At 42.7% G+C, this 24,976-nt stretch overlaps 1 protein-coding gene across 6 annotated transcripts in view; it reads left to right on the forward strand.

The window, feature by feature from the left end:
* The window catches only part of aff4 (AF4/FMR2 family, member 4), a 128,513-nt gene that overhangs the window by 17,123 nt on the left and 86,414 nt on the right, over positions 1 to 24,976 (forward strand). For all 6 annotated transcript variants that reach the window (XM_067996112.1, XM_067996111.1, XM_067996115.1 and 3 more), the window contains exon 2: positions 10,519 to 10,650. In XM_067996112.1, coding sequence (XP_067852213.1) covers positions 10,634 to 10,650 — 17 coding nt within the window. In that variant the 5' untranslated portion in view covers positions 10,519 to 10,633. The remainder of the gene's footprint in view (positions 1 to 10,518; positions 10,651 to 24,976) is intronic.

The following is a 24,976-nucleotide window of genomic DNA, read 5'->3' on the forward strand; positions in this document are numbered from 1 at the left end:
AACAGGCCACTTTGGATCTGGTAATGGGTAACGAAACAGGATTAATTAATGATCTCAAAGTAACAGATCCCTTGTGAAGCAGCGATCGTTTTTTTTATTATTTGTTCATGGGATGTGGGCGTCGCTGGCGAGGCCGGCATTTATTGCCCATCCCTAATTGCCCTTGAGAAGGTGGTGGTGCACCGCCGCCTTGAACCTCTGCAGTCCGTATGGTGAAGGTTCTCCCGAAGTGCTGTTAGGGAGTTCCAGGATTTTGACCCAGCGACGATGAAGGAACGGCGATATATTTCCAAGTCGGGATGGTGTGTGACTTGGAGGGGAATGTGCAGGTGTTGTTGTTCCCATGTAGCTGCTGCTCTTGTCCTTCTAGGTGGTGGAGGTGCTGTCAAAGAAGCCTTGGCGAGTTGCTGCAGTGCATCCTGTGGATGGTACACACTGCAGCCACCATGCGCCTGTGGTGAAGGGAGTGAATGTTTCGGGTGGTGGATGGGGTGCCAATCAAGCAGGCTGCTTTGTCCTGGATGGTGTCGAGTGTTGTCGGAACTGCACTCATCCAGGCAAGTGGAGAGTATTCCATCACACTCCTGACTTGTGCCTTGAAGATGGTGGAAAGGCTTTGGGGAGTCAGGAGGTGAGTCACTCGCCGCAGAATACCCAGCCTCTGACCTGCTCTTGGAGCCCAAGTATGTATATGGCTGGTCCAGTTAAGTTTCTGGTCAATGGTGACCCCCAGGATGTTGATGGGGGATTCGGCGATGGTAATGCAGTTGAATGTCATGGGGAGGTGGTTAGACTCTCTCTTGTTGGAGATGGTCATTGCCTGGCACTTGTCTGGCGCAAATGTTATTTGCCACTTATGAGCCCAAGCCTGAATGTTGTCCAGGTCTTGCTGCATGCGGGCTCGGACTGCTTCATTATCTGAGGGGTTGCGAATGGAACGCAACACTGTGCAATCATCAGCGAACGTCCCCATTTTTGACCGTATGATGGAGGAAAGGTCATTGATGAAGCAGCTGAAGATGGTTGGGCCTAGGACACTGCCCTGAGGAACTCCTGCAGCAATGTCCTGGGGCTGAGATGATTGGCCACCAACAACCACTACCATCTTCCTTTGTGCTCGGTATGACTCCAGCCACTGGAGAGTTTTCCCCCTGATTCCCATTGACTTCAATTTCACTAGAGCTTCTTGGTGCCACACTCGGTCAAATGCTGCCTTGATGTCAAGGGCAGTCACTCTCGCCTCACCTCTGGAATTCAGCTCTTTTGTCCATGCTTGGACCAAGGCTGTAATGAGGTCTGGAGCCGAGTGGTCCTGGCGGAACCCAAACTGAGCATCGGTGAGCAGGTTATTGGTGAGTAAGTGCCGCTTGATAGCACTGTCGACGACATTTTCCATCACTTTGGTGATGATTGAGAATAGACTGATGGGGCGGTAATTGGCCGGATTGGATTTGTCCCTTTTTTTTGTCGACAGGACATACCTGGGCAATTTTCCACATTGTCTGGTAGATGCCAGTGTTGTAGCTGTACTGGAACAGCTTGGCTAGAGGCCCAGCTAGATCATAACATGATAGAATTTCACATCCAGTTTGAGAGCGAGGATCTTGGGTCTGAAACTACTGTATTAAACTTAAATAAGGGCAATTAAAAAGGAATGAGGGTGGAATTGGCTAAAGTGGACTAGGTAAACAGATTAGATGGTATGATGGTGGATAAGCAATGGCAAATAATTTAACAAGATATTTTATGACTCGCAACAAAAATATACCCCTGTGAGGTGGAAAGACTCCACAAAAAGGGTGAACCAACCATGGCTAACTAAGGAAGTAAAGGATGGTATCCAGTTTTAAAAAAAAAAAGCATACAACATGGCAAAGATTACTGGTAAGCCTGAAGATTGGGAAAACTTTAAAAACCAGCAATGGATGACTAAAAGAATAATAAACAGGGAGAAAATAAATTATGAGAGTAAACTAGCAAGAAATATAAAAACTGACAGTGAAAACTTCTACAAGTATATAAAAAGGAAGAGGGTAGCTGAAATAAACATTGGTCCCTGAGAGGATGAGACTGGGGAAATAATAATAGAAAACAAGGAAATGGCAGGAATTGAACAGATATTTTGTATCTGTCTTCACAGTAGAAGACACTAATAATATACCAATAATAGTAGAAAATCAAGGGGCAAAGGGGAGGGAGGAACTAAAAACAATCTCTATCACTAGAGAAAAAGTACTGGATAAGCTAATGGTTCCAAAGGCTAACAAGTCCCCTGGACCTGATGGCTTGCATCCGAGGGTCTTAAAGGAAGTGGCTACAGAGATATTGGATGCATTGGTTGTAATCTTCCAGAATTCACTAGATTCTGGAAAGGTCCCAGCGGATTGGAAAACTGCAAACATGACGCCCCTATTCAAGAAGTGAGAGAGACAGAAAGCAGGTAACTATAGACCAGTTAGCCTAACATCTGTCATTGGGTAAATGCTGGAATCCATTATTGAGGAAGTAGTAGCAGGACATTTGCAGACTCAGTACAATCAAGGAGAGTCAACATGGTTTTATGAAGGGTAAATTGTGTCTGACAAATTTATTAGAGTTCTTTGAGGAAGTAACGGGCAGGGTGGATAAAGAGGAAACAATGGATGCAGTATATTTGGATTTCCAAAAGGCATTCGATAAGGTGCCATATAAAAGGTTACTGCACAAGATAAGAGCTCATGGTGTTGGGGGTAATATACTGGCATGGATAGAGGATTGGCTAACTAACAGAAAACAGAGAGTCGGAATAAAAGGGTCATTTTCAAAATGGCAATCTGTAACTAGTGGGGTGCCGCAGAGCTCAGTGTTGGGGCCTCAACTATTTACAATATATATCAATGACTTGGATGAAGGAACAAAGTGTCTTGTGGTCAAATTTGCTGATGATACAAAGATAGGTGGAAAAGCAAGTTGTGATGAGGGCACAGTGTCTGCAAAGGGATATTGACAGGTTAAGGGAATGGGCAAAAATTTGACATGGAATTTTTTTTTTACTCGTTCATGGTATGTGGGCGTCGCTGGCGAGGCCAGCATTTATTGCCCATCCCAAATTGCCCTTGAGAAGGTGGTGGTGAGCCGCCTTCTTGAACCACTGCAGTCCGTGTGGTGGAGGTTCTCCCACAGTGCTGTTAGGAAGGGAGTTCCAGGATTTTAACCCAGCGACGATGAAGGAAAGGCGATATATTTCCTAGTCGGGATAGTGTGTGACTTGGAGGGGAACGTGCAGGTGGTGGTGTTCCCATGTGCCTGCTGTCCTTGGCCTTCTAGATGGTAGAGGTCGTGGGTTTGGGAGGTGCTGTCGAAGAATCCTTGGCGAGTTGCAGCAGTGCATCCTGTGGATGGTACACACTGTAGCCACTGTGCGCCGGTGGTGAAGGGGTAAATGTTTGGGGTGGTGGATGGGGTGCCAATCAAGCAGGCTGCTTTGTCCTGGATGGTGTCAAGCTTCTTGAGTGTTGTTGGAGCTGCACTCATCCAGGCAAGTGGAGAGTATTCCATCGCACTCCTGACTTGTGCCTTGTAGATGGTGGAAAAATGTAGGAAAATGTGAAGTCATCCACTTTGGGAGGAAAAATAAAAAAGCAAAATATTATTTTAATGGAGAAATACTACAAAATGCTGCGGTACAGAGGGATCTGGGTGTCCTCGTACATGAAACACAAAAAGTCAACATACAGGTGCAGCAGGTAATCTGGAAGGCAAATGGAATATTGGCCTTTATTTCTAGGGGGATGGAGTATAAAAGCAGGGAAGTCATGCTACAACTGTACAGGGTGCTGGTGAGACCACACCTGGAGTACTGCGTACAGTTCTGGTGCCCTTATTTAAGGAAGGACATACTTGCATTGGAGGCAGTTCAGAGAGGGTTCACTAGGTTGATTCCGAGAAAGATTGAACAGGTTGGGTCTATACTCATTGGAGTTTAGAAGAATAAGAGGAGACCTTATTGAAACATACAAGATTCTGAGGGGACTCAATAGGGTAGATGCTAAGAGGATGTTACCCCTCATGGGAGAATCTAAAACTCGGGGGCATAGTCTCAGAATAAGGGGTCGCCCATTTAAGACATAAATGAGGAGTAATTTCTTCTTCCCAGAGGGTTGTGAATCTTTGGAATTCTTTACCCCAAAAAGCTGTGGGGGCTGAATCATAGAATACATTCAAGGCTGAGTTAGACACATTTTTGATCAGCAAGGGAGTCAAAGGATATGGGGAAAAGGCAGGAAAGTGGAGTTGAGGTAAAAATCAGATCAGCTATGATCTCATTGAATGGCGGAGCAGGCTCGAGTGGCCGAATGGCCTACTCTTGCTCCTATCTCTTGTGGTCTTTTGATAGGTCAGGTTAAATGCGTTGAACCGTACATAACAGCAATATCCAGGATTGAAAACTAGTTTATGTTGTTAGCCAATCTCAGCTGCATCGGGAGCACTAAAATTTTCATTGATATTTCAGGGGGGCAGGGGAGGCAATATTGGCCGGGGTTTCTATTCGCGATGACTTCATTAACCACTGCTGCAATTGCAGATAAGTGAATAGGATTGATTTGGCTGTTAAACCACCATTGATTGAAGCCCCCATTTAAGGGAAATATTGAAGGGCGTTGGCACAGAAGGATTGGTACCTCTGTTCAGGAGAAGAGGGGATTTAAATTTTTTTTGATTTGTCTCTGGATGTGGGTGTCGCTGGCAAGTCTGGCATTTATTGCCCATCCTTAGTTTCTCTTGAGAAGGTGGTGGTGGGCCGCCTTCTTGAACCGCTACAGTCAGTGTGGTGAAGGTGCAATCAATGTACACGCTGTTGGATAGAAGGATCCAGTATTTTGACATTGTGCCAATGAAGGAACTACAAAAAAAAATGTCCTAGCTAGGGTGTTGTGTAACTTGGAGGTGAACTTGGAAGTTCCCATGTACCTGCTGCCTTTGTCCTTCTAGATGGTGGAGGTCGCGGGTTCGGGAGGTGCTGCCGAAGAAACTTTGGCAAGTTGCTACAGTGCATCCTGTAGATAGTACACACTGCAGCTATGGTACACCAATAGTGGAGGGCATGGAAGCCAGTGGATGGGATGTTGATGAAGTGGATTGCTTTGTTCTGTATAGTGTTGAGCTTCTTGAGTGTTTGTTGGAGCTGCACCCATCCAAGCAAGTGGAGAGTATTCCATCACACTCACGACTTGAGCTTTGGAGGCGGTAGAGAGTTTGGGGAGTCAGGAGTTGAGCTACTCACCACAGGATACCCAGCCTCTGACCTGCTTTTGCAGCCACAACGTTCATGTGGCTGGTCCAGTTGAGTTTCTGGTCAGTGGTCACCCCCAAGATGTTAATGGGAAACTTGATAATGCCATTAAATATCAAGGAGGGTGGTCATTGCCTGACCTACGTGGCGCGAAATAGAGATTTTTTAAATAGGTTAGTATTGATGTAGTCCCATGCCAGGGACTCGAGCATGTAATCAAGGCTGACACTCCCAGTGCAATGCTGAGGGAATGCTGCGCTGTCAGAGATGACGTCTTTTGGATAAGACATTAAACCGAGGCGTCCTCAGCTGGACGTAAAAAATCCCACGGCACTACTGGAAGAAGAGCAGGGCAGTTCTCCCCGGTATCCTGGCCAATATTTATCCTGGCCTCAACCAACATCGCTACAACAGATTATCTGGTCATTATCACATTGCTATTTGTGGGACCTTGCTAAGTGCAATTTGGTTGCTGTGATTCCTAGATCACAATAGTGACTATGCTTCAAAAAGTACTTCATTTGCTCCCCCCCTGCTGTTGCTTTGGAACATCCTAAGGTTGTGAAAGGTGCTGTATAAATGTAAGTCCTTCTCTGTTTCCAGAAGCTGTGTAATTAGAATGTAGGCAAGTGCTGGGCAGTTAAAGGAAGTTCATTGCCCATTATTATATCCAGCAGTGATTCCTCTCTTGTTGGACTTCACAAACTGGGTAAGAAAGGAGTCATGCGTACACTGTTTAAAAACTCCATTCCCCTTTACCTACCTCTTGCCAGTTTATCTGGGGGTAGTTGAAATCTCCTATGATGATTATTCAGTGTTTTTTACTCATTTCGTACATTTCTTCCTCCGCTTCCCTTCCACTATTAGGTGGTCTGTAGAATATGCCTATTAATGTAATTGATCCCTTCTTATCCTTTGTCTTAATCCATATGGATTCTGTTTCTATCCTTTTAGTTATGTCCCTTTTTCCTATTGCCATAATTGCTATAATTAGTACAGCTGCTCCCTCCCGCCCCACTTCCTTCCCTATCCTTCCTAAATAGGTTATTTCCTGCAATATTTAACTGCCAGTCCTGTTCTTTATGTAGCCATGTTTGTTATCCCTACTACATCTGGTTCCTCACTACAAATTATTGCCTCCAGTTTTCCCTCTTTTTTTTGGATGCTGTGCACATTGCTGTATCGGCAATTTAATTTGTTTTTAATAATTGTTCCCCACACTTTTGTCATTTTGTACTTGTGTTCTATAGCTATTTGTTCCCTGATCATTTATGATTCCCTTATTCCTTACCTTGGTCTGACCTTTACTCTCATCTCTTATTTCTTTTATCTTCAGACTTATATTATTTTCACCTGATCCCTTCCCCCTTCTTACTAGATTAAAGTCTTATCGACAGCCCTATTTATCCTTTCCACTAGGACACTGATCTCATTCTGTTTCAGGTGGAGCCGATCTCTGCTCCTTCCAGTTCCTTCCTGCCCCAGTGTCCCATGAAAGGGAACCCCTCCTTCCCACAGCAATCTTTCAGCCACGCGTTCACCTTCCTTACCTGTCTTCCTTATGCCAATTAGCATGTGGCTGGGGTAGTAATCCCGAAATTACCACCCGTGAGGTTCTGTTTTTTAGTTTAGATCCTAACTTCTGCTATTCCCTTAGCAGGATCTCCTCCCTTTTCTTCCCTGTGTCATTGATCCCAACATGGATCACGACAACTAGATCTTCCTCCTCCCTTTCCAAGTTCCTCTCCAGTTGCTCTAAGATATCTTTTTACCTTTGCACCAGTGCATGAGAATAGATTAGCAGATAGCATAAAAGGGAACCTAGAAGTCTTTTTATAAACATATAAATAGTAAAAGGGTAGTCAAAGGAAGAGTGGGACCAATTAGGGACCAAAAAGATGATCTTGTGGAGGCAGAGGGCAGGGCTCAGGCACTGAATGAGTACTTTGCAACTGTCTTCACTAAAGAAGGGGATGCTGCCAATGTCACAGTAAAAGAGGTAGTAGAGAAACTCGATAGGATAAAAATAGATATAGAAGGAGGTACTAAAGGTTGGCAGTGCTCAAAGTACAAAAGTCACCCAGTCCAGCTGGGATACATCGTAGGTTGCTGAGAGAAGTATGGGTGAAAATTGTGGAGGCTCTGGCTGCAATCTTCCAATCCTCCTTAGATGTGGGAGTGGTGCTGGAGGATTGCAAATGTTTACACCTATGTTCAAAAAAGGGAGAGGGATAAACCTGGCAACTATGGGCCAGTCAGTCTAACATTGATTTGTGGGGAAACTGTGAGACATCAATCTAGGGCAAAATTAGTTGGCACTTGGAAAAATATGTGTTCATAAATGAAAGCCAGCATGGATTTGTTAAAGGCAAATCATATTTGACTAACTTGATTGAGTTCTTTGAAGTAACGGAGAGGGTTGATCTGGGTAGTGCGGTTGATGTGTATATGGACTTTCAGAAGGTGTTTGATGAAGTACTACATAATAGACTTGTTAGCGAAATTGAAGCCCATGGGATTAAAGGGGCGGTTGCTGCGTGGATATGAAATTGGCTACTGGGCAGAAAGTAGTGGTGAACAGTTGTTTTTCAGACTGGAGGGTACTGTGCAGTGGTGTCCCCCAGGGTTTGGTGTTGGAACTACTGCTCTTTGATACATATTAATGACCTTGACTTGGGTATACAGGGTATCATTTCAGAGTTTGCAGATGACACGAAACTCGGAAATGTAGTAAATAGCGGGGAGGATAGTAACAGACTTCAGGAGGACATAGACTGGTGAAATGGACAGACACATGGCAGATGAAATTTAATGCAGAGAAGTGTGAAGTAATTCATTTTAGTAGGAAGAATGAGGAGAGGCAATATAAACTAAATGGTACAATTTTAAAGGGGGTGAAGGAACAGAGACAAATCTTTGAAGGTGACTGGATAAGTTGAGAAGGAACTTCGGCTGAACCTTTCCAAAACACTGGTTAGGCTGGAGTATTGTCTAATTCTGGGCACCACACTTTGGGAAGGATATCCAGATCTTCGAGAGAGTGCAGAGGAGATTTACTAGAATGGAACCAGGGATGAAAGACTTCAGTTATGTGGAGAGACTAGAGAAACTGGGGTTGTTCTCTTTAGAACAGAGAAGGTTAAGGGTAGATTTGATAGAGGTGTTCAAAATCATGAAGGGTTTTGATAGAGTAAATAAAGAGAAACTGTTCCCAATGGCAGAAGGGTCAGTAACCAGAGGACACAGATGCATTGGCTAAAGAACCAGAGGCAACACAAGAGGAAAAAAAAAATTACGTTTCGAGTTGTTATGATCTGGAATGCACTGCCTAAAAGGTGGAAGCATGGTCAATAGAAACTTTCAGAAGGGAATTGAATAAATACTTGAAGTGGAAAAATTTGCAGGGCTATGGGGAAAGAGCAAGGGAGTGTGATGATTTGGAGAGCTCTTTCAAAGAGCCCGCACAGACATGATGGGCCAAATGGCCTCTTTCTGTGCTGTATCATTCAATATTAACCTGTCCGGATTCTTACTGGTTAGAAGGCATTGTGCTGCCTTGCATCACTAAAGGAGCTGTGTAACAGGGTGGGATAACATCCTTAAAAGAGAGAAATTTAAAGTGTTATACTTTATTTTTGTGAAGATTTTTCCCCCTCTGAGCTCTGTATTTCATTCATCTGACAAAGGAGATAATCTCCGAAAGCTTGTGATTTTAAAATAAATTTGTTGGACTATAACCTGGTGTTGTAAGATTCCTTACTCTGTATTTCAGTCATTCCTAATCAGGTTAGCAGGATTGTTTATCTGCTCAGTGTAGAGTGTCTTAACAGCATAGACAAAGATGAGGTGGACCACAATCAGAACATTATGCCTCGTAGGTCCATGAAGAACTAATCCAGATGAGAAGACTGTTGCAGCTAATTTTAAATGGGAAGAAGTATTAAACTTGTTCAAAAAGCTAATCACTCGATTAGTTATTGCAATCCAAATTAATTTGCAAATGGCATCTTCTTGTTTCTATAGTACAGCATGTATTATGCAACAACTTGCATTACTATAACATTCCTCATGACTCCTCAAAAGTGCTTTATACTAAAGTTGAAACTGAACACTGAGCAGGAAAGGAATTAATGGAGAGGGTCGAGGTGGTGAGGTAGAAGGCGTGGTGGAAGAGAAAGCTTTTGAGGTTTTTGAAAGCATACAGGAAAGTGGTACGGCAGAGGAAAATAGGCTGAGCATTCCATTTACAGCGGCTAAATCAGCAGTCTCTGATGGAATAGAGGGAGCAGGGTACAAGAAAAACTCCAGGTGTTGAAGTGGAGAATGACTACAGAAATGTAAGGGTGAAGGAGAAACATACAGGATGATGGGGGCGAGGTGAAAGAAGAATTTGAAAGTGGGGAGGCAAATTTTGAAGTCAACTCAGTGGGGCATGGGTAGCCAGTGAGTTTGGAAAGGACAAAAGTGTTTGGAATGTGGGACTTTGTATGATTGTATGCTGCAGTCATTTATTTGAGTTGTAGCCTGTGGAGGATAAAGGCAAAGAGGCCAGCTCAGAGATGATTAGAGAAGTCAAATCTCAAGGTAATGAAGATATAGATTAAAAACTTTCAGTAATGGTGGCGAGCCAGCTGAGGAGGTAGGGAATAATTCAGAAGTAGAATAAAGCTGTGATAGCACTGATACTTAGGAGAAAGCTGAGCTTGAGATTGAACAGTCCGCCAAGGTTCTGTTTGATAGTCAAGGCCAGAGTTGCTGGTAGGAGTCAAAAAAGGATGGCTTCAGTTTTACCGACAAAGCTGAAGGAGGTTTTGACTTATTCAAGGCTTCATGTCAGACAGGCTGTTGGAGTGCAGCAACAACATTTGGAACAATGGAGAAGGTAGCTAAGTGTTACCAATATACATCTGGAAGCTGATCTCTCTCTCTGGGTAATATCACCAAAGGGAGGGTCAAGACTGGATTCTTCGTGTGCACCAGAGGGACTGTATTGGCAGAAGGGTGGTAGGCATGAGAGCTGGTTCTGAATATGAGGGGGGCAACAGTGCCATAAGCGGCATGATAGTTGTAGAGGAGGTTGATGGAGGCTTTAGGTATTCAACAGCGTCCATGGAACCTTGCTTGTTTTTTGTTCATGTGTTCTTCCTAGTCCCATTGTCCAGATGTACTTTGTACATCCAGAAATAGCACTGGCTTAGTCATAACCCTTTCCTCTGATAACTGGGTTTCTTATAATTTCTTTCAAGACTACAGAAGAAAAATTTACTTTCTGATTGGTGAGAAGAGATGTGAGAAGAGATGTGACGTGAGTGTGCCTTTCAGATCAGCGAAGCCTTTTACTGTTGCTTCACACATTTCTACATGGCTTCACAGACTGGGTGAGTAACTTAAACTTTGGTTGGTGTATGTTTGGATAAATTTGAGTTGCTTTAATGTTACACGTTTAAATGTGAATGATTTTGGAGTAAAATTCCTTTGATTTTTGAATATAGTCTCAATCTAAATTCACTTGTTAATTTTTCTCTCCAAAGCTTGATAATTGGGGAAATTTTAAAAAATAATTTTGTTTTTCTTCTTTCATATCAAGACTATTTTAAATCTTTAGGTGCATTTACACTGCATCTACTGGCCTGATACCAGTAGCTACAATTAAGATTCCAGCCAGGCAGAGCCCTGTTTTCATTGTTTGGCCCCTACCTTGTTGGAACTTTTAACTCTCCTATTGAGGAGAGAGCCCTGTGCCTACCTGGCTATGTGCATGGACAGAGTTATCACCCCAAAGTTACAAATTTAAATGTCTGGAGAGTTGGTGAGAGAAGAATCTGCTCTCCTAAAGTTTTGATTGGCGGGTAGGTTTATAAAGTGTCTTGGGGGTCCAATTTTGCATTTCAGATTAACACCACACTGGATTTACACTGAATGTGTCTAACCAAGGCAATCTGAGACTGTCCTCTCCAGGGATTTTTATTCCAGAGTTATGTTGGGCCCTGACTCTGGATTTACACCAATTTAGCACAGATACGATGAAGCAATATCAGCTTCGCACCAATGGTAAACTAACAGTGTAAACGCACTCTTAGAAATACCTGAAGTTGTGTTGCTTATTTGGTTTTTGCTTTTGATTTATAGCAAGTAAAAATTGAAATTGTCAGGCCAGCCACTTACAATGTTGATGGTGACTGAGCGGTCTAGGGGGATGTAGAGAGACAGAGTCATAATCACTATCACATCTGTGGTCTCAAAAGTTTAGGTACTGCACTAACCTTATGGCCTTTTGAGCCAATGTATAATAGTGACACTAATTTTGGTTTGAAACTTTTAACTATTTTGATGCAAATATCACTTTTCAAAATGCAGCACCATTTATTTTAATAGGTTTGCAGTATCTCATGCATGGCGATTATAAATCTTGTTGACTGCCCTGCATAATACATGAGTCTGCATTCAAAACATGTAAATTAGGAACTATGGTGGAATATAAACTGAACCCACAGCTGCCAGTTGTATGGGATTTTTGTACTATGGTACTCATGGACCCAACAAGCATAACCAGCTTAGCATTTATATAATATAAATAAAATGCTAAGACTGGCAGCCCTCTTTGTATACTGTTATATCAGATGTATAGCAGGCACTCAATTTAAATCAGATGAAATCCTTTCATTTTATTCTAAGCTACTGGGTCAATTTAGATTGGACCATAAAGGTGTATACCAATTAGAAAGTACAAAAAACACTGAAATGTTAAGCTTTTTCCAAATGGTAAAGAACACAGTGAACTTTGGTACCAGTTTCACTACAGCAGTTGAAAGGAATTTGTGTGTTGTTGTAATGCTTGATAGAACCATGTTATGTTGGGTCTGGAGGGAGTTTGCCACTTCTGCTCATTAAATTGATCACTGTGCTTACAGATTTGTCTAGGTTTAGAACTTTTGTTCAAGAGCTTGAGCAGTGTCTTTAATTCTTTTTAAAAGACTGAAATGTTTTTGAGATTTCGAATACAGTATTTTCAATGCTAAGTTTTTTTTAAACTATCGTGCGTTAGGAACAAAGGTCCTGAAATTCAACTTTGGATACAATTCAGATGGTCTGAAGTTGAATTCTTAATTGAATTTGTTTTTTTTTCAATTAGTTTAGCTATCTAAAGCCAAAGTTCAGATAATCTTAAGCCTGAAAAGTTAATATTGAATTAAACATGTAAATCTAAACACCATCCTGATAAATATCTACTTTGTGCGTTTGAATTGGGGCACAGGAAATTGGTAAAGTGCTTAAAAATGAAATACATTTGCTTTACAAACAGGTTAAGCAATAGTAGACTGCTTGGGTGTGTTACAAAGCTACAACCCAATTGAATGGTTTCGTAGATAATAGAATAACATTTTTAATTGTTTATAAAGTCACAACCTGGAGATTATATGCTGAATTGTTACAAAATGCAAGTTAACTTATTTTTAAAATGTGTTTAGTTTCTTCTGATGGAGTTTTCTGCATTTCATTATACGATGGAACTTGCATTTCATTACACGATGGGACAAGTTATTTGTGCATATGTAGTGTATTGTGTTCAGGAAAGGAACAGGATAGAGTGGTCCATAAAGATAGTCCGAGAAATGCGAAGAAATGAATGAGCTAATGAGAAAGTAAACCTGTTGTAAAGAAGAACAGCAAGTATGTCCGAAACAAGCAAAGATAAATGACAATGGAGAGGTGGTGACTGAGGGCACTGAGACTGCTGAAAGACTAAACCACTACTTTGCAATAATGTTCACAAAAAAGGGTAAGAAATGCTGAAAATGAAGATGTAGTTTAATGGTGAGTGTAAATTAGAAACCTTTAAAATCACAGGAGATATGCTAAGCAAGTTACAGGAGCTCAAGGTAGATTAGGCGCTGGGCTCCAACTCCTTCGATCTTCGGAAGGATTTGGCTCAGGAGATTGTGAATTCCTTCACCAGTATTTTCTAGAGCACATTGAACTTGATTGGCAGAGGATGTGACTCCTAATGTTAAAAAGGGTGCTTTGGATAACCTGTCAAATTGTAGACCTATATGTTTTACCTTGATGGTGAGAAAATTGTTTGAAACTAAACTGAGATGGTATAAGGAATCAACTTGAGTGATGGGTTAAATAGAGATAGCTAGCCTGGTTTCAGGAATTGCAGGTCTTGCTTAACCAGTGTATTGGATTTGAGGAAGTTATAGATCTAATAAGGACAAGACAGTTGATATTGCATACCTGATTTTCCGGAAAGTATCAAGAGTACTGCAAAAAATAAGAACATTTTTTATTATTCGTTCATGGGATGTGGGCGTCACTGGCGAGGCTGGCATTTATTGCCCATCCCTAATTGCCCTTGAGAAGGTGGTGGTGAGCCGCCTTCTTGACCGCTGCAGTCCATGTGGAGAAGGTTCTCCCACAGTGCTGTTAGGAAGGGAGTTCCAGGATTTTGACCCAGCGACAATGAAGAAATGGCGATATATTTCCAAGTCGGGATGGTGTGTGACTTGGAGGGGAATGTGCAGGTGGTGGTCCCATGTACCTGCTGCTCTTGGTAGAGGTCGCGGGTTTGGGAGGTGCCGTCGAAGAAGCCTTGGCGAGTTGCTGCAGTGCATCCTGTGGATGGTACACATTGCAGCCACTGTGCGCCGGTGGTGAAGGGAGTGAATGTTTAGGGTGGTGGATGGGGTGCCAATCAAGTGGGCTGCTTTGTCCTGGAAGGTGTCAAGCTGCTTGAGTGTTGTTGGAGCTGCACTTATCCAGGCAAGTGGAGAGTATTCCATCACACTCTTGACTTGTGCCTTGTAGATGGTGGAAAGGCTTTGGGGAGTCAGGAAGTGAGTCACTCACCGCAGAATACCCAGCCTCTGACCTGCTCTTGTAGCCACATTATTTATGTGGCTGGTCCAGTTTAGTTTCTGGTCAATGGTGACCCCCAGGATGTTGGCGATGGTAATGCCGTTGAATGTCAAGGGGAGGTGGTTAGACTCTCTCTTGTTGGAGATGGTAATTGCCTGGCGCGAATGTTACTTGCCACTTATGAGCCCAACCCTGGATGTTGTCCAGGTTTTGCTGCATGCGGACATCTGACTGCTTCATTATTTGAGGGGTTGCGAATGGAACTGAACACTGCAATCATCAGCAAACATCCCCACTTCTGACCTTATGATGGAGGGAAGGTCATTGATGAAGCAGCTGAAGATGGTTGGGCCTAGGACACTGCCCTGAGGAACTCCTGCAGCAATGCCCTGGGGCTAAGATGATTGGCCTCCAACAACCTGGACATACAGGATAGATGGCAATGTTTTGGATTCGATTAGAAATTAACTGGTTGGTAGACACCAATGAAAATGTTTTTTCCTTTGTTCCCAAGATGTGGGTGACACTAGCAAGGCTGCATTTATTGCCCATCCCTAGTTGCCCTGAGAAGATGGTGGTGGGCTTCCTTCTTAAACTGCTTTGGTTTGCTAGACCATTTCCAAAAAGGATGTTAGGAGTTAAATACATGAGTCAGGACTTGAGTTGCCAAACCAGGTAGGGGTGGCAGCTTTTCTTTGAAGAACTCTAGTGAACAATCTGCCAGCTTTTGTAGTCATTTTTAATGATTTCAACCTACAATGTCACGACTTGCTATGATGGGATTTGAACTTGCCTCCTCTGGGTTGCTAATCATTAAGTTTCTGTACCCTATATGGTTCTTGGGGAGGGTATCTGAATGGCAGTCAGTTGTTAGTGCTGTGACAAAGGGGACAGTGTTGGGACTGCTATTGTTTATAATTGTTATAATAATTTGGCACGTAGAAGCATGTTTAAGGTGTCTAAATTTGCAGATGACATCAAGCTGGAGGCAGTGCAAATTATATTCATCAATGTGCCTAAATCCAAAAGGATCCGTAGAAGTTAGGTCCGTGGATAGAAAAATGGCAGGTGCAATTTTGGTAAGTGTAAGATGTTAATTTTGTTAAGTGTAGAGGAAAGGATAATTTGGGCTATGTACTAAACAGAAATGTGTTTATGGTATTGCAACAAGACAAAGATCTTGTCTTGGAGTTTGTGTGAGTAGGTCACTAAAACATTCAGTAGTGTTAATTGGCAGTAATGAAAGCGAGTATTGAATGTATAGCTCGAGGTGTAATTTCTAAGTTGGAAGAGATCTTTCTAAAAGTATAACTGGCCTTTGTAAGACCACATTTTCTGTGCTTTGTACAATTTTTGTTTCTGGTTTTAAGGATGTTAAATTATTGAAGGAAGTGCAGATAAAGGCAACTAGATAAATTCCAGAACTTTGAGGAGAGATTAAATACCCTGTGACTTCCTCACGAAAGGAGAAGATTGAGAGATGATTTCATAGAAATATTTAATTGAGAATGTGAATTCAAAGAAGTTTTACCACCATGTAAAAAATTCAGGGACAAGGGTTTTCACATTAAGTGCGACAAATAAAGATGGGAAACCCAGAAAAAAGTGAGTAAAAAAGGGATAAACTTGAAGCAGATTACCAGCAAGAGTGGAACCAGCAATGTGAAACATGAGAGGATTTGCAAAGAGCCGAGACAAGTTCAAATCAAGAAATAGGATTCTGGATTAATAGATTTCAAAATGCATCTAAGTAATCTTGTGGGAAGTTTAATGGGTAGACTAGATGGACCCGTGGTCTGCCTGAAAGCTATTACATTCAGGAAACATTATATTTCATTTTGTAAGAATTTGCTGTGCACAAATTGGCTGCTATGTTTACCTACATAACAGCGCCTACACTTCAAAAAGTAATCCATTGGCTATAAAGTGCTTTGGGAGATCCTGAGGATGTGAAAGGCACTGTATAAATACAAGTTTGTTCTTAAACTGTTCAGGTTAAAACCTGGACTTAGCTGCAGTTCTTTTTTTCTCTTCATCTTTGCTTAGTCATAAGGAGTGAATTCCATTTAGCCTGCTTTTCACACTTCATGATTCATGCCTGTGCGATACCGTCAAGTGTGAGAGGACAGAGTTGTGCATAATTTGTCCATCCAGCTTTAAAGCCTTGTTTCGGGCTCAAAAATTACTTTATTGCCCAGTGTTTTCCACCTTTCAAAGTTTATTTTGCCTTGCTTGTATTTTGTGTTGCTGCATGCATGGCATCATCTTAAATTGAGAAATAAATTAATACCCCTATCTGCACTCATGGGCCTTTGATGTTTGCACAAAAAAGAAAGTAAACTTATATTTTACTTCCTCCAAAGCAACTCAACAATTCATTACTCCCTGTTCCACCCCAAACAACCTGACCACCGACCGATTGTAGCTCCGTCTGCAGAGGATTGTTCGTCCTGCACCCAGCTCACATCCCTGACTAGAAGAGAGGAGAGTCACGTCGTTTTCCTTTCAGTGAAGTTGCTTACTTTGCTCACTGATCTACATTGGCTCCCGGTCCAAGAACGCCTCACGTTTAAAATTCTTATCCTTGTTTTCAAATCCCCTCCAAGGCCTCACCCCACCCTATCCCTGTAATCTCCTCCAGCCGTACAATCCTTCGAGATCTCTGTGCTCCTCTGATTCTTGCTCATCCCCAAATTTAATCGCTCCACCATTGGCGGCCGTGCCTTCAGCTGCCTAGGCCTAAACTCTGGAATTCCCTCCCGAAACCTCTTCATCTATGTACCTCTCTCCTCCTTTCAGACTCTCCTTAATACCTACCTCAATGACCAAGCTTTTGGTCACCTGTCCTAATATCTCATCATGTGGCTCAGTGTCACTGTGTTTGTGTTTGTTTGGTAGCTTCTGTGAAGCGCCTTGGGACATTTTACTACATTAAAGGCGCTATAATAAGTGCAAGTTGTTATTACTCTGAGTGTCTGGGTAATTCCTATATCTACACTAACATTAGTTCTGCAGAAATAATCTTTTACAAAGAAGGCAGCGTGCATATGACATGAACCTCAAGGTGGGGTCAGGAAAAAAAAGGTTTGGGAACCTCTGCTTTAAAGGATTTCAGCTTGTTTGTTTGTTTGTTCTTTGTTTGGTATTCTGCTCTAGAGTAGTATTATTGGGCAAGGCCATGAGTTATTCAGTACCCAGGGTAATATAAGTACGGTAATTGTTAATCCTATAGGTTGTGCACCACTGCTTCCATCACTAGATTTTCACAAAAGGGGCAAGGTTCTCTTGGGGGAACTGCAGTGAAACTATTGGAAAAGAAAATCTGATAATTGCAACAATGTGTGGGAATCACATATAAGTGAAGGAATGTAGTCAGTTTTAATTGGTGATGGAATATAAACATTGCTGCCAGAATTTGAGATGTGGAGATGCCGGTGATGGACTGGGGTTGACAATTGTAAACAATTTTACACCAAGTTATAGTCCAGCAATTTTATTTGAAATTCACAAGCTTTCGGAGGCTTCCTCCTTCCTCAGATGAATGTTGTGGAAATGAAATCCTCGAACCCTTCGCATTTATAAATCACAGAACAATACCTGGTGATTACAAATAGTCTTTCCAACTGCCCGTTGCCAAGGCAATCACAGTGTGCAGACAGAGGTGTTACCTAAAAGGCCACCGAATATACAAACCACCAAAAAAAAAGAGGCAGAAACATAGAAAAGACAGCAAATGACCCGTTATATTAAAAACAGATAACATTTGTTCGCTGGTGGGGTTACGTGTAGCGTGACACGAACCCAAGATCCCGGTTGAGGCTGTCCTCATGGGTGCGGAACTTGGCTATCAATTTCTGCTCGACGATTTTGCGTTGTCGTGTGTCTCGAAGGCCGCCTTGGAGTACGCTTACCCGAAGGTCGGTGGCTGAATGTCCTTGACTGCTGAAGTGTTCCCCGACTGGGAGGGAACCCTCCTGTCTGGCGATTGTTGCGCGGTGTCCGTTCATCCGTTGTCGCAGTGTCTGCATGGTCTCGCCAATGTACCATGCTCTGGGGCATCCTTTCCTGCAACATATGAGGTAGACAACGTTGGCCGAGTCACAGGAGTATGAACCATGCACCTGGTGGGTGGTGTCCTCTCGTGTGATGGTGGTATCTGTGTCGATGATCTGGCATGTCTTGCAGAGGTTACCGTGACAGGATTGTGTGGTGTCGTGGACGCTGTTCTCCTGAAAGCTAGGTAATTTGCTGCGAACGATGGTCTGTTTGAGGTTGGGTGGCTGTTTAAAGGCGAGTAGTGGAGGTGTGGGGATGGCCATAGCGAGGTGTTCGTCGTCATTGATGACATGTTGAAGGCTGCGGAGAACATGGCATAGTTTCTCCGCTCCGGAGAAGTACTGGACGACGAAGGGTACTCTGTTGGTTGCGTCCCGTGTTAGTCTCCTGAGGAGGTCTATGCGATTTTTCGCTGTGGCCCGTCGGAACTGTCGATCGATGAGTCGAGCGTCATATCCCGTTCTTACGAGGGCGTCTTTCAGCGTTTGCAGGTGTCCATCGCGTTCCTCCTCGTCTGAGCAGACCCTGTGTATTCGCAGGGCCTGTCCATAGGGGATGGCCTCTTTGACGTGGTTAGGGTGGAAGCTGGAAAAGTGGAGCATCGTGAGGTTGTCCGTGGGCTTGCGGTAGAGTGAGGTGCTGAGGTGCCCGTCTTTGATGGAGATTCGTGTGTCCAAGAAAGAAACTGATTCTGAGGAGAAGTCCATGGTGAGCTTGATGGTAGGGTGGAACTTGTTGATGTTATCGTGTAGTCTCTTCAGTGATTCTTCGCCGTGGGTCCATAGGAAGAAAATGTCGTCGATGTATCTGGTGTATAGTGTTGGTTGGAGGTCCTGTGCAGTGAAGAAGTCCCGCTTGAACTTGTGCATGAAAATGTTGGCGTATTGGGGTGCGAATTTGGTCCCCATGGCTGTTCCGTGTGTTTGGGTAAAGAACTGGTTATCGAAGGTGAAGACATTGTGATCCAGGATGAAGCGGATGAGTTGTTGGATGGCGTCTGGAGATTGGCTGTTGTTGGTGTTGAGTATTGATGCTGTCGCAGCGATGCCGTCATCGTGGGGGATACTGGTGTAGAGTGCCGAGACGTCCATCGTGGTGAGAAGTGTTCCTGGTTCAACTGGTCCGTGGGTACTGAGTTTTTGTAGGAAGTCTGTAGTGTCGCGACAGAAGCTGGGGGTTCCCTGTACGATGGGTTTCAGGATGCCCTCGATGTATCCAGAGAGGTTCTCACACAGGGTTCCGTTGCCTGATACGATAGGACGTCCGGGTGTGTTGGCTTTGTGTATCTTTGGGAGGCAGTAGAAGTCTCCCACGCGGGGAGTACGTTGGATGAGAGCGCGTAGGATGCTTTGAAGGTCTGGATCGAAGGTCTTGATCAGTTTGTTGAGCTCTGGGTGTGTTCTTTGGTCGGATCTGCGGGTAACCGTCTGTAGTGTTCCTTGTTGTCCAGTTGTCGGTATGCTTCTTTGCAATAGTCCGTTCTGTTCTGTATGACGATGGCTCCTCCTTTGTCCACTGGTTTGATGACTATGTTGAATTTGAATTTGAGATGTCTTAAATTTTATTCTTAAGACTTAAATTTCTTAAATCTTAAATGTCTTAAATTTTATTCTTAAGACTTTTGGTCATGTCTTGTTCAAAAAAGTTCAATCTCAATTGTGTTACTTGGACTATCTGAACCTCATCTTTATCCACAATGATAGATATAGGACAAGTAAGAGTTGTATTTCCACTAGTATGACCTACTAAAGGTAGTGACATCACAAAGTGGGTTTCTTCAACAGAAATTCTTCTTCAATTGACATTGTACTACAGGCTACAGGTGTTTATAAATATATTGGGGCATAAATTGCTCCCCCGAGGACGCCGTTCATCAGTGGCGTCCTCCCTCTCCACCAATGAATCCAAGAAGTAAGTTTGCAAATGCGTACATGCGCGCTAAAACCTGGAAATCGCAGACTTGTTCCCATTGGTTCGTCGGCAGTTGACAGGTCCAAATTCAAGGACTACGCTAAAATCAATGGAATCATTAAACTTGCCCAGCTGGAACGAACATACTTACACCACCAAAAGGTTTGCTGGAAAATACCAACTCTACACTACTTTTTAAAAGCACGATGACGGTTAATGACTGTGAAACAAAAAATTTAATTTTAAAATTGTGGAATGTCATATGCTTGTTTTAATTTTTGATCATTAAAAATGTTTTAAACAATTTTTTTAAATTTAATTTTTTTTAACTTTTAACTTCTGTAAGTTTCATTAAATAATTTTCTTGGCTTTTTAATGATGTTAAATTTTTATTTAAACTAATGAACAGACGTTAACTGTAAAGGAATGATTTCTAGTTGCCTGTTTGTGGGCATGACTTCTCTTGACAGATTCTGTGGGCGTGACTTTCATTCCCACAGTGTCTATCGGATCCGAATGAACGTGCATTGAATTCACAGCTCTGAACTTTCTAAAAAAAAATTTAAGAGGGAGCAAGTGGATGTCAGAGACCACGAGGTAAGTTTTGTCGTGTTTATCCACAGGATGTGTGGACAGCCTTGCCACGCCAGTCGGAGCAAGTTCCGGCCCATTATATTTGACAGTAAGCAGTGAGATTTGATAAATATGACCAGAACCCTTTGAGAGTTATCCTCTCACTGCTGGACATGTTACATCCTCTATGCCTGCTCAGTGACCTAACCATAAAGTAAATATTGCCAGTGGCAAATTTTTTCTCCTTCTGGCTTGTTTTTGGAGCAAGTATGTTTACCAAGACGTGCTACTGATTGTATTTACACACCTTTGCATCAGTAATCAATAGAAAGTTTAAATCCTCAAAGTAATCCAAAGTCTTGGGTGTGGTAAAGAATCCGAAGATCTCCACGAGCATGATGTATCTAACATAATCTTGAAGTCTTGATTCTTATCCTAAAAGGCTGAAGAGTTTCACTGCTGTTGCTTCCCATGATCTCGACATTGCCTCATTCTGGATGTGATCTCATTACTCCCTTAACCCTCATGATCTTTTGCTTCTCCACGGGAACAAAGTTTTTCCTGCTGTCTTTTCTCCTCCCCCCCCCCCCCCCCCCCCCCCAAACTGGTGCAAACTGTTGACCCCCACACAATGCTTCTACATATTTGCTTCTGTTAGTTTCTGGGAATAAAAAAAAATGAATGAATAAGAAAGCAGTTACTGTTATGGAATATGTCTAGTCTCATAATATGGCAAATGATGCAATGTTATTTTGACTCAAAAATGTGATGAGAGTGAAGAATGGCTGCGAGGTGTTACAAATCTGTATTCTCAAAGGATTTAGGATAAGAATCAAGACTTCAAGATTATGTTGGATACATCATGCTCGTGGAGATGTTCGGATTCTTTACCACACCCAAGACTTTGGATTACTTTGAGGATTTAAACTTTCTATTGATTACTGATGCACAGGTGTGTAAATATAATCAGTAGCACGTCTTGGCAAACATACTTGCTCCAAAAACAAGCCAGAAGGAGAAAAAATTTGCCACTGGCAATATTTACTTTATGGTTAGGTCATTGAGCAGGCATAGAGGATGTAACATCTCAAAGGGTTCTGGTCATATTTATCAAATCTCACTGCTTGCTGTCAAATATAATGGGCTGGAACTTGCTTCGACCGGCGTGGCAAGGCTGATTCTCCGAATCATGAATGTAAAGGTCCAGATGTTTACACAGAGCTAAATCCTAATTATGTTAATGTATACAGTATAGGGTTGTTCTCTCTTCCGGTATTTTCCATTAGTCTGTCAAAGTTAGTTCTTCTATTATCCTTGGTAATGAATCATTAGAGTATTTGTGTGGCTTTGTGTTTGTTGGCAGTTAGAGGATGTGTCTTCTAATAGACTAAAGATACAATGGATACAGTTGACCTGAAGAACTTTTCTTTTAAATGATTAAATGCTGCTTTAAAGAATTCTAAGTACTACATTTTAAGTTCAAAGTGTGAATTTCTAATTAATTTTGAGTGCTATGATTGGTGAGTAGGCACCACATCACTGGTTACTATGTCTGGCTGTGGGTACTCTCTCCTGATTGCTCAGGTTCAAAATGTCTCTTGATCATTTTACCCTCTGGTGTTGCGCTGCATCCCTCTTCCAGGAATGTAGCTGTTCCTCAGTTCTTGGAGCTTTGGGTCTCGCAACTGCGCCTGGTCCTTGGCCACCTGAATGCTTCAGTCCCACTCCCTCCATCCTACTGACGCCTGTCCTGGGTTTCCTCACTCTACCCTTATATGTTACCAAGCACAAAAATACCACCTCAATAGTGGCACTGTGAGAGATGCCCTAGTATTGTAAATTGTTTGAAGTGAATTATATGCTAAACACAATCTCTGGCTTAATTGATCTTCACAGACAGGTTTGTTCAATATAACATCATCTTAGAATCATAGAAGTTTACAACATGGAAACAGGCCCTTCGGTCCAACATGTCCATGTCGCCCAGTTTATACCACTAAGCTAGTCCCAATTGCCTGCACTTGGCCCATTTCCCTCTATACCCATGTAACTGTCCAAATGCTTTTTAAAAGACAAAATTGTACCCGCCTCTACTACTGCCTCTGGCAGCTTGTTCCAGACACTCACCACCCTTTGAGTGAAAAAATTGCCCCTCTGGACCCTTTTGTATCTCTCCCCTCTCACCTTAAATCTATGCCCCCTCGTTATAGACTCCCCTACCTTTGGGAAAAGATTTTGACTATCTACCTTATCTATGCCCCTCATTATTTTATAGACTTCTATAAGATCACCCCTTAACCTCCTACTCTCCAGGGAAAAAAGTCTCAGTCTATCCAACCTCTCCCTATAAGTCAAACCATCAAGTCCCGGTAGCATCCTAGTAAATCTTTTCTGCACTCTTTCTAGTTTAATAATATCCTTTCTATAATAGGGTGACCAGAACTGTACACAGTATTCCAAGTGTGGCCTTACTAATGTCTTGTACAACTTCAACAAGACATCCCAACTCCTGTATTCAATGTTCTGACCAATGAAACCAAGCATGCCGAAAGCCTTCTTCACCACCCTATCCACCTGTGACTCCACTTTCAAGGAGCTATGAACCTGTACTCCTAGATCTCTTTGTTCCATAACTCTCCCCAACGCCCTACCATTAACGGAGTAGGTCCTGGCCCGATTCGATCTACCAAAATGCATCACCTCACATTTATCTAAATTAAACTCCATCTGCCATTCATCGGCCCACTGGCCCAATTTATCAAGATCCCGTTGCAATCCTAGATAACCTTCTTCACTGTCCACAATGCCACCAATCTTGGTGTCATCTGCAAACTTACTAACCATGCCTCCTAAATTCTCATCCAAATCATTAATATAAATAACAAATAACAGCGGACCCAGCACCGATCCCTGAGGCACACCGCTGGACACAGGCATCCAGTTTGAAAAACAACCCTCTACAACCACCCTCTGTCTTCTGTCGTCAAGCCAATTTTGTATCCAATTGGCTACCTCACCTTTGATCCCATGAGATTTAACCTTATGCAACAAAATACCATGCGGTACCTTGTCAAAGGCTTTGCTGAAGTCCATGTAGACCACGTCCACTGCACAGCCCTCATCTATCTTCTTGGTTACCCCTTCAAAAAACTCAATCAAATTCGTGAGACATGATTTTCCTCTCACAAAACCATGCTGACTGTTCCTAATCAGTCCCTGCCTCTCCAAATGCCTGTAGATCCTGTCTCTCAGAATACCCTCTAACAACTTACCCACCACAGATGTCTGTAGTTCCCAGGCTTTTCCCTGCCGCCCTTCTTAAACAAAGGCACAACATTTGCTACCCTCCAATCTTCAGGCACCTCACCTGTAGCGGTGGATGATTCAAATATCTCTGCTAGGGGACCCGCAATTTCCTCCCTAACCTCCCATAACGTCCTGGGATACATTTCATCAGGTCCCGGAGATTTATCTACCTTGATGCGCGTTAAAACTTCCAGCACCTCCCTCTCTGTAATATGTACACTCCTCAAGACATCACTATTTATTTCCCCAAGTTCCCTAACATCCATGCCTTTCTCAACCGTAAATACCGATGTGAAATATTCATTCAGGATCTCACCCATCTCTTGTGGTTCCGCACATAGATGACCTTGTTGATCCTTAAGAGGCCCTACTCTCTCCCTAGTTACTCTTTTGCCCTTTATGTATTTGTAGAAGCTCTTTGGATTCTCCTTTGCCTTATCTGCCAAAGCAATCTCATGTCCCCTTTTTGCCCTCCTGATTTCTCTCTTAACTCTACTCCGGCAATCTCTATACTCTTCAAGGGATCCACTTGATCCCAGCTGTCTATGCATGTCATATGCCTCCTTGATGGTGTTTTGTGCAGGGTTGGTGCAAACTATGTGGTACTTTTGCCCTTTCTTGAACTTAATATTTTCTATGTTACCAGTTGGCAGAATAGACTAAAGTTGAGTGTGTCAATTTTGACTTGATGTCAACATAAGAAACTGCCTAGAACCTGTTCCTAGGCGACATTGATTTATGTACGAAATACCAGATTGAACAGTGTTCGTAAATTTGGAGCACTGGGTCCTCTTCAAGTTGTAAGGAAATACGAGCCCAGAAATTGCTGGAAAAATAATGACGAGTTCACGAGCCCGCCATTATTAGTGTGAGGAAGAGATACGCCACGAGTTGCGAATTGCCACAGTTTGTGCAGCTCTGTTGTTAGCCTCACAAAAACGGGAGCTTGTCATCAACCTCCCCGTGAATGTCAAGAAATTGATAGATTTGTGTCTTAAA

The sequence above is a fragment of the Heptranchias perlo genome, chromosome 14 (genome assembly GCF_035084215.1).
Source record: "Heptranchias perlo isolate sHepPer1 chromosome 14, sHepPer1.hap1, whole genome shotgun sequence".
Classification (NCBI taxonomy): Eukaryota; Metazoa; Chordata; class Chondrichthyes; order Hexanchiformes; family Hexanchidae; genus Heptranchias; species Heptranchias perlo.